At 40.1% G+C, this 13,916-nt stretch overlaps 1 protein-coding gene across 1 annotated transcript in view; it reads right to left on the bottom strand.

Annotated features, from left to right (window-relative positions):
* Window positions 1-2,355: 2,355 nt before the first annotated feature.
* Window positions 2,356-13,916, bottom strand: part of LOC118338165 (zeta-sarcoglycan-like) — a 36,050-nt gene continuing 24,489 nt past the window's right edge. Inside the window, exons 5-8 of the mRNA XM_035675409.1 lie at window positions 13,687-13,809; window positions 12,784-12,856; window positions 3,579-3,702; window positions 2,356-2,547 (exon numbers count right to left, since the gene is read on the bottom strand). Coding sequence (XP_035531302.1) covers window positions 2,356-2,547; window positions 3,579-3,702; window positions 12,784-12,856; window positions 13,687-13,809 — 512 coding nt within the window. The remainder of the gene's footprint in view (window positions 2,548-3,578; window positions 3,703-12,783; window positions 12,857-13,686; window positions 13,810-13,916) is intronic.

Genomic DNA, 13,916 nt, shown 5'->3' with positions numbered 1-13,916 from the left:
TTATAAAGAGTACGGTCTAGACTTGCTCTGTATGAAATCTTCTCTGAGATAACTCCTGTTATGATTTGGCTGAATCGAACCCAACTCAACTCACTTCAAACCTATAAAGTCTATGCACATGACATTACCATAATGCAGGAGTCGGAGTGGTTCACTCTTCCCTCGGTGACAAACACAAACATTCTGCATGAAAACGTGGTTACAATCCTAAAGAGCTGCGCTACAATGGACGGTAAATATATTCCCATACATACATTTATACTGACCGCTGCAGGCTGCCTGTAAAGCAGAGAAGAGAAGCTTAATGGATCTCTACAAGACAGTAGTTCTCAACCTTTTAGAGTCGCAACCGGCCGGCCCCCCCACCCAAATCCAAGAATAATTGGTCTTACTCAGTGATTCCATCTTAATTGCTTTTCAGCTGTTCCTCTGTGTGATAATTTAATACAAATAATACAAATAAGTTCCATTAACCCTATTTCAATGAAACAGGCCTCCTAACTCTCCTGGTATGACACCAGTGGCGGTGAGGGGCTTGTACTAAAAAGTGGCGTCTATGCATGATTTACAGACACTGGGTTAAATAATTCAGATGTTTTAAATCAAATACAAATATGTTATAAATTCATGTTTCGGATTTTGGATTGGTCACTTCATTTGGCTGGAAAAGCATCAATACAACATGTAACGCCAGAATGCCATTTAGGCTAATCTGCAGCATTTCAGTTAACGCCGTTCTGCTGTAGCCTTTTTAAAGTGCATCTTTGAGGCATAGACAGCATCCCAATGTCACTTAAGGAAAAACTCAGTGAGCGGGTAGTGGACAGGGCGGATAAGCTCTTGTTAGGATGCCATCGTGGCTCTTACCAAAACCAGCCCCCATTTCTGCCGCAGGGCGATGGCGGAGGACGAGGAAGCGAAGCGGAGTGAGGCTTTGCGCCCCAGCAGGCGTGCTGACACATGGCTGCCTGCCTGCCTCGCTCTCAGCTGCAGCGCCAAGGTCAGCCAGCCTCTCGTGTCAAAGTCCACCGTGGAGCGCCGCCTCGGAGAGAAGAAACAGAAACAGTTCAGCTGAGTTTTTATGCCGTAATTACACGAGAACATTTCTTTATGTTTAGCCTGTAGACGAGTATCAAAACCCAAAAAAGATGCAAAATAAAATCATTTTGTTATTAGAATGTGTAAAAAAAAGAAAGCCCCTCACCCACAATGTCCATTTAGTGGCTGTTCTAGAGCTTCTGGTCACATCACATGATCCTCATCTGCAGATTGAGTTTTCCTTTGAATTTTCATGTTTTTCTGAGCACTTGAAGTGTTTCTCATCAATGTTAGAGATGATATGATAGCACTGAAAGCTGCAGAACAGCTACTAAATGGACCTTTTGGTGAGCTCTTTTTCTCAGTTGCTGCTTCCAAAGGTCAAGAATGAAGCCAAAGTGGATGAGAAGTCCTTTAAAAGTGCACAGAAAAATCTAATCATCTACAATTCCATGACAACTGACAACAAAGTCCATCTGCTGACGAAGATCATCCGATATGCTCGAATGCTCCAGAACAGCTGCTAAACTGACCTCATCGTGAGATTGTTTTCCCAGCTAAATCTCTCAAGAAAAGGTGGAATATTTACCTTGAAGTGGAGAAGTCCTGTTAACCTTTCAAAACAGCACGTTCAAATGGTTTTAACTGATCACAGTTCAACTTCAAGTACAAGGTGTGCCACATAAAAACATGTTTAATTTTCATGAAACAGCTTCTGACATAGTGGAAAAAAACTAAAATATCTATTGTGGTCATTTAAAAAAAATCTAAAATCTGGATTTTTTTTTTTAGGGGGGGGGGGGGGGGACATGAAAGAATTGTGCTTACTTGTCTTTCTACCATCACAACTAGAAACCTTTAACTACCTCTCTCCGACTGCACAGACAGGTTCAATATTAATCACAATACGACTTCTTTCAAAAGCTGAAGGCACCTGTGTGTTACCTTTTCTCGTCTATTCTTTTAAAATAGTCACTGCATGTTTTACGATGAACCGAAAGTAGAAAAATAAAGGGTGTGTCCTCTGACTCTAATATAAGGTAGTGGAAACGTTCCTGTTCGTAGGTCATATTCCTGATTTCAGAGAGCTGCTCTGACTGCCGTCCTTCACCGTCGGCGGTACGAGAGTCATGACCACTGCAGGCGTCACTCGGATGCTCCCGCGCTAATCTTGAACTCACACAGCTCAGACGGTGAAGAGGTTCGAGCTCCATGTCTTCGCGGCGAGTTCCGCTCCCAATGTACCAACGGGAGGAGTCTCAATCTCAGTGGGCTCCGGAGCAGATGTTGTCCTCGATCACCGACGCTGCTCCCAGGTCAGCTCCAGAGGCAGATGTTGCTCATGGCCTGGCAGGTGGAGCTGCTCTCTGCAGGAGAGAGGTAGATCTTGCCGCTGGGGCAGACGCACACCTCGTACACCGCCAGTTCCTGGGAGGCCTGAGTGGGCGACGCCGTGTAGATGCCGAGCGGGAGGCTACCCAGCTGAATGGTGTTGGCGTCTAAAAGTATCTGGGAGGGGGAAAAAACATCAGAGACGTGCTGAAAGTCATTCAAATAACATCGCCGGAGGTGCCCTGAAGTGATGTATTACCAACTGGAACTGATAAATGACTGTTGCAGTCAGTAAATACAATGCGACAGGTGGATTGAAAGACAGCAGCACTGATCTGGTGAGCTAGGATAAGCAGTGAAGGAAATAACTTAATCTCTCCATTAAACTGATTTGGAACATATACTAATAATTGCTCATTTTTAGCCATGCTCGCTGTAAGGGATGGCAATGTAAGTCGGCTGGGATTCCAGTCAAATCTCATTCAGACATTCGTGTCCGCCCCTTTAGGATGAATTCTAATAACTTTGCCGATCCCTTAACTTTTTTTATCTGGTGCCACCATCTGGTTAAAAATTTAAATTTGTCCAATACTTCGCTTTACAAGCAAATAACCCAACACAAAAAACAATGACATTCCCATCAGCCTCAGCGATACTTTTTGCTTAGTGGTAATTAAAAACTAAGATGGTGAACATGGGAAACATTAAAGCTGCTATCAGTGTGTCATTGTTATGGTGGCATGCTGATGTTAGCATTTTTAAATTAATAGTTATATGAACCTATTATACTTTAATAAATGGTACCTTATAGAGTTCCACCATTATTAGCTCTACAGAGACAGAAGTGGCTACCCATTATCATGTACATAGACAAGAACACGGGCCATTGTGCTGGAGGCTTTCATGTGCAAGGAACTGCCTCAGTGCACTCACAAAGACAGTGAAGAAGAAGACTGCTAGCATGGAGGCAAACAGTGCAGTGTATTAAATTTCTATGAGGAAGGAAATGCATTCAGCATGACCACAGGGATATGCACAGTGTGTTTTGGTAACACACAGTGAATGTAAAGGTCCACAGGGTACCTTTAACTACAGTCTCCTCTCCTCCTTGAGAGACTTAAGAAATGGAAACTGAATCAAAATTAATTAAAAACAAATAAATAACGGCATGAGAGAGGAACTTTACACTCCCTGCGTAATATCCTCACCTCTCCCTCTGTGGACTCCAGCTGCAGGTCCTTTCGCCCGCTGACCTTCAGCGGCCCCTTGGCTGCGCTCACTTCCACCCCTCTGGGAGCCTCCATGGTCAGGGTCCGCGTCGGAGACTCCAGCCTGATGAGAAAACATGAGCTCAGAGATTCAGTGGGTTCGCACTTTCAGGATGTTTGCTTTATAGCAACTTTTGCCTTTCAGTACGATTTGACAGCTGATGGTACGAGATGTGTCAATGGTTAAACTGATTGTTATTCAGTTCATAGTTTATGACTATCCTTGTGTAATTACTTGTTTAGGGCAGGGTGATGGAATTCAATTGTATTATTTGTTTCACAACAGACCCCAGGCAGAGAGGCATTTAAAAACGGAGTCGAAATATTTCACATTTGAAAAACAACAGCTTATTGATATTTCTGTTTGACTCCTGCAGCATAAATGTATTTTAGGTGTTAGTTATACCGACGACGTCTCCACTTGTGCGACTCTAAAAGGTTGTGGTGTTTAAGCAGCTCTTCTCATTATTCTAATCCAGTATGGCTCCTAAACAGCCCATAATTGTACCAGCTGATTTTGACCTTCAGCAACACTGGGGCTAATGCAATTTGCATTTTCCTCCTGTGGACTATTTGTTTACACAGGGAAAGATAAGTGTGAGAGCCAATCAATGTGGAATTTGTTTTCATAACTCATAACCGTTTCAAATTGATTTCCTCTCCCCCCCATCTTCCCCAAATCTGTTTTCAATGAATTTTAAATGGAAGACTTTAAGGAGCCGTCTTGAAATCACTTAAATCTCCATACCCTCTGAAAGTGACACACATTTCGGATTATGCACTATTGGAATAAGGGATTGGGGGGGGGGGAGCAAATGAATTTCATCTGCATTTGAAAAGCCTCTTTGACTTTAAATCAGCTTTCAGTAGATACAGTTTGGAGAGGATCTGTGAAATGTGCCTTTGACCTGCGACTGCTTATGCCCTAAACCTGAAGAAAGAGATTGATGTCTGCTCGGTTGTTGTTGTTTTTTTACTCTATTTATTCTTTTCTCTCTCTTTATTTTTGTTTTTCAGAGAGAAAATTTTTTTGTGGATAAGTGACAATTAATTGATTGTTAAAAAATTAATTGTTAGCATATTTAACTTTGTAACTATTAAAAAAAAACCATCCTCAGTCAATCTCCCATAGCAACACAACAATCCATTTCTTCTCCCGACCCCCAGCCGTTCATTAGCACGCCACAAGAATCTGTGTTCGAGTCCTCCTCGGCTCTCGCAATAATTATTTCTCAACCATCAACTGATTATCCGTGGCTTGGATGGACGAATCATTAAAAGACCAACTTAAAACACTTTGCACTGAGCTGTGCAGGAAGAAGTTAGTGATATGTGATGCGTATGTGATAGTTTCACTCCATTCAGAGCAGTTCTGTCATCACCCGCCGCGCGCACACACAGCTTCAGCGATACTGCCAGAAGACAAAGTGCTAAATTTCCGAGAGTGCTTGTTTCAGCATAGTTCAAAATAAAGCATTAAATAAATGAAATTAAATTTAAAAATGTCTCTTGGATTTTATAACCATCTCAGACTGCTTTTATTTTCATGTACGGAAAGCTTATGGCCTAGTTCCTGTGGCTCCATCAGCAGCATGAAACCATTTCAACTGACGAGTAAACATTACATTACATTAAAAGTTAAATGAATATAATTTAAATTATATGCAACGCATGAAATTTGACACCATTCAACTGCTGTTTCCACGGTGAAGAATGAACTCTGAACTTCCTCTTTTAAAGCCAACAAAGACTAAAGTCTTGACAACTGAACAAACTAACTGATCAATATCATGCGGTATCATTGAAAGCTCCAGATCAGCACTGAAAATGTTGATTCTCAGTTCTGCTAACATATCGCCATTACATTAATTAAATATTAACTGCATGCCTGTAGACAGATTCCCAACTGCTGTCCACTGCCTAGACTACCAATTTGGCTCTAACTCATGGAAAAAATGGAGACAGTGTTTAGGTCTTTCCAGAAACCTCCTACATGAATTTACAGTTACATTACCTGTCAGTCAACTTCTAGGAAATGGTTGGAAGACTGTGGGACCCATAAAGTGTTGCCAATTAAGACTATATTTGGTTTGTTTTTGAACGCCACAATGTCCAAAAACCTTCAGTTTCCTGAAAGAAAGCTCCATCCTTTACCCCAGTAAGAAGCCTCTTGCACCCCAAATATTCCAAGGCTTCTGGCTCCATCCACAAAACTCTGATATGTAAAGCCCTCACTACAGATAACCTGTGTGGTATTTCGAGCATATCGGCTGTTGACGACAGGCTCTCTCCCATTCTCTGGGAAATCTGACCAGCTTTTCTTGCTGCGTTCAGGTTGACCTTTACATCCACAGAAAGGTCATCGCATCGCAGAGCTGTACAGGACCAAATGTGCTGATGGCCATCTCTGAAGTCACAGTCAATGAGGGTGGTTTAAATACTGCATATCTACTTTGGTAGCTGAGGGGATTCCAAAAGGTGAAAGTCAAGTTTATTTTTATATTCCACTATCACATACAGTCTCTCAGTGGGCTGTACAATGTACAGACCCACAGCAGTGGTTCCACACTGGGTACGTGTTCTCTAACTAGTCTGGGGCATAGAAAGCAATCTCAGTCTAAAAATACAGAACCTGAATAAAACTACCTTTGCAGTTATCCCACCAAGGCCAATTTGTCATTTTTATCTTTATGTTTATTCCGTTTTACATAAATATTCTGTCTTCTTTCATTGCCCTCTGTGTCCTTTATATCTTGTCTTAATGCTTTTTGTTAAAACATTCTAGACAAATAAACCTGGTTTGGCTTTCCATACAAAGTGCAGGTTTATTGGCATGTATCATCAAAGAGTTGGACCTATAAATGAAAAAAAAGTATTTTTGTGGTTCTTGGTTGATCAAATTTCAAAATACAAGCCTGTTGAGTCCTATTTTGATGGTATCATTTAAGACCTTACTATAGCTCAACCAATACTGGACTTTTAAGGCCAAACATTTTTTATAACAATCCCTTTAATTTGGTTTTTAAAGAATTGTGACCAAGCCATGTTCTGAGTGGAATATTTACCATTGTTAAAAGTAAACTTGTCAGTGGACAAACATTGTGAATAGCACATCGCGATTTCTTGATCTTTATCAGCCATATATCTATGTCTATCTGCAATACATCAATAGACGCTGATATATCAGCCTGGAGGATTTATGGCCACGTGACACAAATAACTCACACATACTTAAATATTAGCTACATCAAACATAATAAAAAATATGTTTAAACAAACTCTTTATCCGTCAGGCAAGCTCACATAAAACTATGAACATCAAGTAACAGTAAGACATAAAATCATCCAGCCATCCACATCTAACCAATCATCAATGGTCAGCATCAAAATCTGAGAATCTGATGCTTTTCTTTGTCTTTTATGAAAGTTAATGTCATGCATTTTTAGGTTTGGGACTGTTAGTGAAGACATTATCTTGTGCTCTGGGAGTGATCAGCATTTTTCATTTTATAGACAAAAATCAATAAGAATGATCATTAGTTGTTTGTGATATAGATCAGGAAGTGTACCACCAATGATTTTCTGCCCACTTTAACTATGTGGAGTTTTGACAGAGACTGAACCTTGTGTAGCAATGAAAGATGTTGTTTATTTAGACTGACCGAACATGTAATGTTCTCTGCTGTCCAAACATTTCTGTCATGGCCAAATAAGACTATCGCAATAACAAAGAACCACCATATTTCTCTGCTCCAGCCAAAACTAAAAAGAAAAAAGAACACACTGAGGCTGCACTACATCTCAATCCCACAAAATTGTTGGGAGAAAAGTCTGACCAGAGCTAAGTGGGACCAAGAAGAGTTGTTCTGTTCTGCCTTTATCTTCTTAATGAACCTGTCACTCTCGCGTGGACACTGCCACTGCAGAGGCTGTCCTGAAAATTGTGTGGCTCAACTTGAGAGGAGTATGTGGCTGGCCGTGCTGCAAACAGACTTTAAACCTGAAGAGGAGGAGAGCTCTAGTACCAGAAAGTTGCAGAGAAAAAAAATCAAATCCTGCTCTCTGTTACTGGGCCTGGAAATGTACCATGTGATGTCTGCAGTGTATGAGAGCAGAGAACCTTCAAATCCAGTCTGCCTTTGCTTCTTAATGTCAAACTTGTCTCACTTCAGATTCCCATGTGCTTTTTAAGAAGTAGTTTTATATACAGCTTGCAAAAAAACAAAAAACCCCAAAAACTTTGTTCTTGACACGTTTGAGACCTGGAGATTTTCTGTCGCAGTGATCAGACGTCCATCCACCATCCGTCCCCCGAACACGTCAAGAGAATCGAAGTCTCTCTGAATGTGAACAAACTAGATGACAGGAGTATCACAGTGAAATGATCAGTGATACCACATTGCAAACCAAGAGTCACATCACAGCATTTATCACGCAGCTTCCCCCGGCCTGTTCAGATGGATTTGGGACATCAGGAATCAGAGCACCATCCTCCAGAGTGGGATACAAAATGATCCGATTATGTAATTGACAGAAATATTTTCATATTTAGGCCTGTAATTTCTGGTTGGAAGCTGCAGCTATTATATGAGTGGGCAGCCAAAAAAAAAAAAGAATCCTCTGAGCCACATTTCCGGCAATTAACTATCTTGATTTCTTGTTCTCAAACCCAGCACCGGAGAGGTATTTTGAGAGTGAAACTGAACCGCAGAGGTGACTGTCAGGTGAAGGAGCTGATCAGAGCCTGACAAGAGCTATGACTAAAAGGTAATGAAGCTGTGAGAAGTGAGCAGGACTTGACAAACTGACATGTCTCTCCTGAGGGACTATATCCACTTTATAACTGCGCTGCCCTTGTTTTAGAGACCTCAACGTGAAGGTCTCTATTCCTGATGGCTCCTCAGCACAGGTGCAATTATTCACGAGTCGCCGTGCACAGACACGTTTCCTAGTTTTGGGGGCGTGCAGCTGACAGAGAGGATGGACTGAGGAGGGAAAAAATAAAGTGAAATATAATTCGTAGAGGGACCAAAACACCTAATGGACTATAAATCAGTCACTCTACTTAACTGTTAACCTCCTGCACTCCTGTCTTTGTATTATAATATACACACTTCACTTAAAGCCAAAACAACTAGTTGATTAATCTATTAGTCAAGTGACAAAAAAATAAAGATTCTGGTGTTTTAGACTATTTAAAGACATCACCTCGGCGACTGGGAAATTAGTAATTGTAATTCATTAATGGAGGAGATGCTCATTAGCTGCAGCCCTACATTTCACACACACATCATTCTGTGTATAATAAATGCTGATAATTTATATAATATTGTAGTTTTTTTAAAGTCACCAATCTATACAATGCATCTGTTCTTGTGTGTGCTTTATCTACTGCTATGTAACTGTTTATCTTTTTTATGTAGTGCATGTCTTTCAGACAATAGTTAACTTGCACCAGCAAGTCTTACAATCCTTCACATAACAGTACCTCAATATTAACACTGAGTCTGCATGAAAACAAGAAGCAAAAGAAAACATCAATCAACATTTTAAATGTCTTTGGGAGACAATTAAAGACCAAAAACTGGAAAAAAGGTTTGCCATGCACCCAAACCCTGGTTTAGACCAACTTTAAGCATTATGTATTATCCTGACATTAATGTGAACACAATCAAGTGAAATACAGTTTAAACACAAGAGTTATTAGATTATTTTCATTTTTTAGACTTTAAGCATAGATATTTAAATAATGCTTGTTTGACCAGCACCTATACTGCTCTGCAGAGGATTAGTGGGTTTCCCATTGTATCCGCATCCCTCTTAAACAGCATTCAGCTGTTCTTGTGCATAAGAATCCAGTGGAAATATAAACCTGTACACCTACAGCTCACAAGCATTAATAGGGTAAAACTACAGGAGAAAATAGAAGCAAACACTGACAATGAAGTGCACAAGTAAACTTTAAAACATTAAATGCCAATGGAATCATTATACGCAGTATATTCAGTTATTCAGAAGCAGCATGATGATGACAAATGAAGACAAACTTGAATGTGAGTGTACACAGATAAAGCGCTCGGGGAGAAGAACAGGTGCTTCAAAGAAAAGGAAGATCTCAGGTGGGTTTCTTTGATTTCGTCTCTGCTCTGTTCTTCTCCCAGATTACTGTTGGCTTGCAGAGAAATAAAACACATCACAAAGAGGAAGATACTTCTTTACGGAGGAAAAGAAAGGCGACATGGACGAGAGCCAAGCCGTATCTGTAATGTCCAGAGAGGTTTACTGACAGGTGGCGAGGGGTTTGCAAAGAGGGTTTAACTCACACTTTCAGGGTGGGTAAAATTTATGAGCATGACTGAAAAGTCCCAGAGCCACATATATAAAACAATTCAAAATAAGAAGTCTCTTTTAACACATATGTTGGAGTTTTGTAACAAATCTCCATGTGTGCTTTACAACATCATTAGTCAGAGTCTTAAGTAAAAAAAAAAGAGAAGAATTATGTCATTTTGGTATTGACATGGGTGTATCAGTGTCTAAGAATCTTTATTTCAGTAAGAGTCGGTCTTTTCTGGTACTGTCGCCCTCATTATACAGTGTGATGTCATCATATCGGATGATAAATTCGATTTACACTTGTGTAATCAATCAACAGGCTATTCCGGCTCATAATTTACTGTCTGGCTTTATAATGAAAAAGTGTCTGCTTTGGTACCATTAAAAGGAACCAGAGCTGAAAGAGAGTTGTCACAGGTAGTGCTGATTTTTTTACTCCATGACAGTGACTGGATCTTCATGTCAAATCATATTAAATAGGGACTAATCTGCCAGAAAAGGAAAAGAACTACCAACTGTATGGCCTGTTGTCTGACCATGTTGGAGGGCAAAAGTTTATAGCTGTTCCGAACTAACAAACTCTAAGGTGGAGATGCAATATTGTTTAAATATGGGAATAACTTAAAGCCATTTATAGTGTTGCATTCTTTTTTTACACATTGAAAGTTGTGTAAAAATACCATGTGGCTGTGGACGTCGGATTATCGGTCAGACTTTCCTCTAATTTTTTCTTTTTTTCCAGGCTATTTTCAATGAAATTATCCAGATATAGGGGTGGAAATCACTGTTTGGTTGAACTGATCACAACTGGCATATGAAACGGGTGACGACTGGTCGGCATGACTTTTTAATGAGTCACAAATCGTGACGTTGAGAAGCTCTGGCCTAACTGCATTAAAAGCACAAAGGTTCAATTTCAGGGGTTGGCAATCACCCCCTCCAATGGCTGAATGTAACTTGTCTCAAAACTCAGGTCTGAAATTGGATTGGGAAATAATATTAACATATTTTGTTCAGAGCACACAGGATGAATGTGAAAATGCTAAGGAGTCGTGTGGTTTTGTGTGAGCTTTAAAGGCACCTACTCAATTCATATAAGTGATAGGGTCCATATAAAACCACATTTCTTTGACATACATGCAAGTTTATTTCCCTGAACTTTCCCTCTGATTATTGCTTATTAAGTCAAGAATATGTAAACTTGTAGAGAAATACTTTGGCCTGCTTTACTTTTTTAGAATTTACAAGCTTAAGAATTTAAATCATCAAACTCCCAATTTATGATACCTTACCTTGTGATAAGACAAATTACATCACTCTAAAAATCTGAAACATAAAATTCTGAAAGTGAAATTCACAGCCAGGAACCATTACTATGCAGAGAGTGTGGTTTGGGTAAAATGCAAATGAGAGACAAAAAGACATCTAGGCATGTATTTAAACTGAACAAAATGTTGCTGGAAAGGTTGGAGTCTATCAAATATTATATAACCTTTGTTTCACTATATATTAACATATCACATGATATGGGGAAATCCCTTATAGATCCAACAACAATATGGAACAGCTTTAAAAGTACCATTGCAGTAATGGCAGCCTGTGTACTTTGCCCACAGCCAAATTAGTCTATAAACAGACGCTAAGAATGGAAAAAACAACATGATTAAAAAAAAAATGTTGTTAGGCTTGAATTCATATCATTAATAGCCCACATGATTGAGTTTTCTCCATTTTGCTTTTTTTAATACTACTGTATGAAGATTCTTTGACATGGCGTTTGGAAAATAAATTGGGTTTAGATAAAAGGAACATTTATTTAAAGTCCTGACAGTACAGTTTGTACATCTTGCTTTGCAGCTTGTTTGGAAATATTTCAGTGAGGGAAGCCAGTCATTTCTGAAGCAGCCTGAAAAAAAGATGGATTTTTTTTTTTAAATGTTGTTTGAAATATGATTTAAATTAAACCCCACAAACAGAATCAAACTTTGACAATACGTAAATTAAACATCTTTGATCAAATATGCATTTGAATAGAGGAAAATCAGAATCCCATTGACGCAAACATGTTGGAGCTTTTTGAGGTTTTAACTGTCTCCCGTTCGGTTGCCTCTTGTTAAGATTTTGACCACATTGCAGATGGTCACCCCTGAGCTGAGCCTGTGTGTGTGTGTGTGTGTGTGTGTGTGAGAGTCCTGTGTGTGTACGTGTGCTTGCTTTAAAGTGAACCTCATCAGTATTCCTCTCACTCTGGAGGAATTAGATGCCAGAACACTGCTTTTTCTGCCAACTTTGATCCCAGCGCTCCCTTCAGGACCAGTAAGGTGGACAACAAACCAAACTCGTTATAGCTCGTTAATGGACCGACACAGGGCTCAGAGCCTCAGGCGGAGTGCAGTGGGTATCACATGCATGGGCGTGTACGGGTCTAATAAGCACCTCAACCTTACCCACTTTCTCCATGCTCTCTCGATGCTTTAATCAATTCCTGACTGCTATAGAGAATAACTAACAAATTAGCTCACCCCTCGGCTGTGAAATTAATATAATGGTCAAATCTAGTTTTAAATTTGTGTGATAACGAGCCCTACCAGTAGTAGTTAACAGGACGGTGCTTGAGAATAATGATATTGGTGAATAATGGTTCCTGCCACGTGTTTTTTTTTTTCCCCCACAGCGTACGCATCGACTTTGAAATGCCATGGAACATTTATCATCATCATTTAAAGATCTTCATTTTAATTGAACAGGATATGAACATGTGACATTAAGCTTTAATGAATTTCTGTAAAGTCAATGAATATGAACTTACTTAAGGTCTTCAGAAGCCCTCGCCCGGATCAGGGGAGTTTCTACTGAATGTCCAAACACGGCGCCTTCTGAGCCTGCCGATAAAATGTACTTTTATGATTCACAAAACTGCAGCCAACATTTACTGAGGCTTAGTATCAAACCTCAGTACTTTTTTGGCACTCATTATCAAAAACTCTTAGTTCAGTTCAAACGAACTCTGGAACTTCTCCTACTATGACGAGTCAAATGTCTGTAAAAAAAGGAATATTTATTTGCTCTGGTGTCACAAAGAAGAGCTCTTGAAGAAACAGGCTGTGAGCATCATTAGTTGAGACTGCAACTGGAACTCATATGTGATGACTGACAACTAAATACAGGATGGAGGGGACAGTCACTGTGTGGCCTCCACATTTCACTTGACTCACGTTTTAATGGGGAACTGCCAAAATACACACCTTTGTTTTCACTCCTTTTCCCTTTCTGGGAATATCCTTGCAATTAAAATTCAGATGCTCATTACTATGGTTACCAAATGATCTTGATTGCTTTCCCGGCCGTCCCCGTGGTCAGCACATGGATCGCTGTCAATTTAAGTTTAGCTTATGAATTCACACTAAAATTGTGCCATCACGAATGCACGTGGTTGGTCTATTCTGAATTTAAAAGCAGGAATGAACTGCACTGCGATCCGTTTTTGAGTCCGCCCCAGAGTTCGATTGACAGCTTTCTTATCAGCCTCTTCACATCTATCAATAAAATCGAGGCTTCTGCGATTTGCGTATTGCACGTGGCCGCTTCTGCAATTTGCAGTCGTAAAGACAAAATATAACATTTGATAAGTTGGTTTTATTTTGGACAGATTTACATTTCTCAGACATCAGTAGAGTATGTTAGAGTAAGTTCAGAGTACAGCACATTTTACCTGTGATGGTGAACTTTTCGGTTGTCATGATGACCTCCTCCTCATTTGCGGTGAACAGCAGTCTGCCTCCGTCTTTACTTCGTACCTCCAGTCTCTGACACTGGGCCTCCACAGCCTCAGGTCCTTCAGAGAAAGAGAGAGAGAAATGTCCACACTGGAGCTTCTGGCTTTCACCAAAAAAAAACCCCACTACAAACACTGCTGATTGCACTTAAGCAAGGTGCTGGGTG

This window comes from Morone saxatilis, unplaced genomic scaffold (genome assembly GCF_004916995.1).
Source record: "Morone saxatilis isolate NCDOM2014 unplaced genomic scaffold, NCSU_SB_2.0 Contig4, whole genome shotgun sequence".
NCBI lineage: Eukaryota > Metazoa > Chordata > Actinopteri > Moronidae > Morone > Morone saxatilis.
Note: the sequence above shows the minus strand (reverse complement) of the source record. Positions and strands in the feature narration are given on the sequence as shown.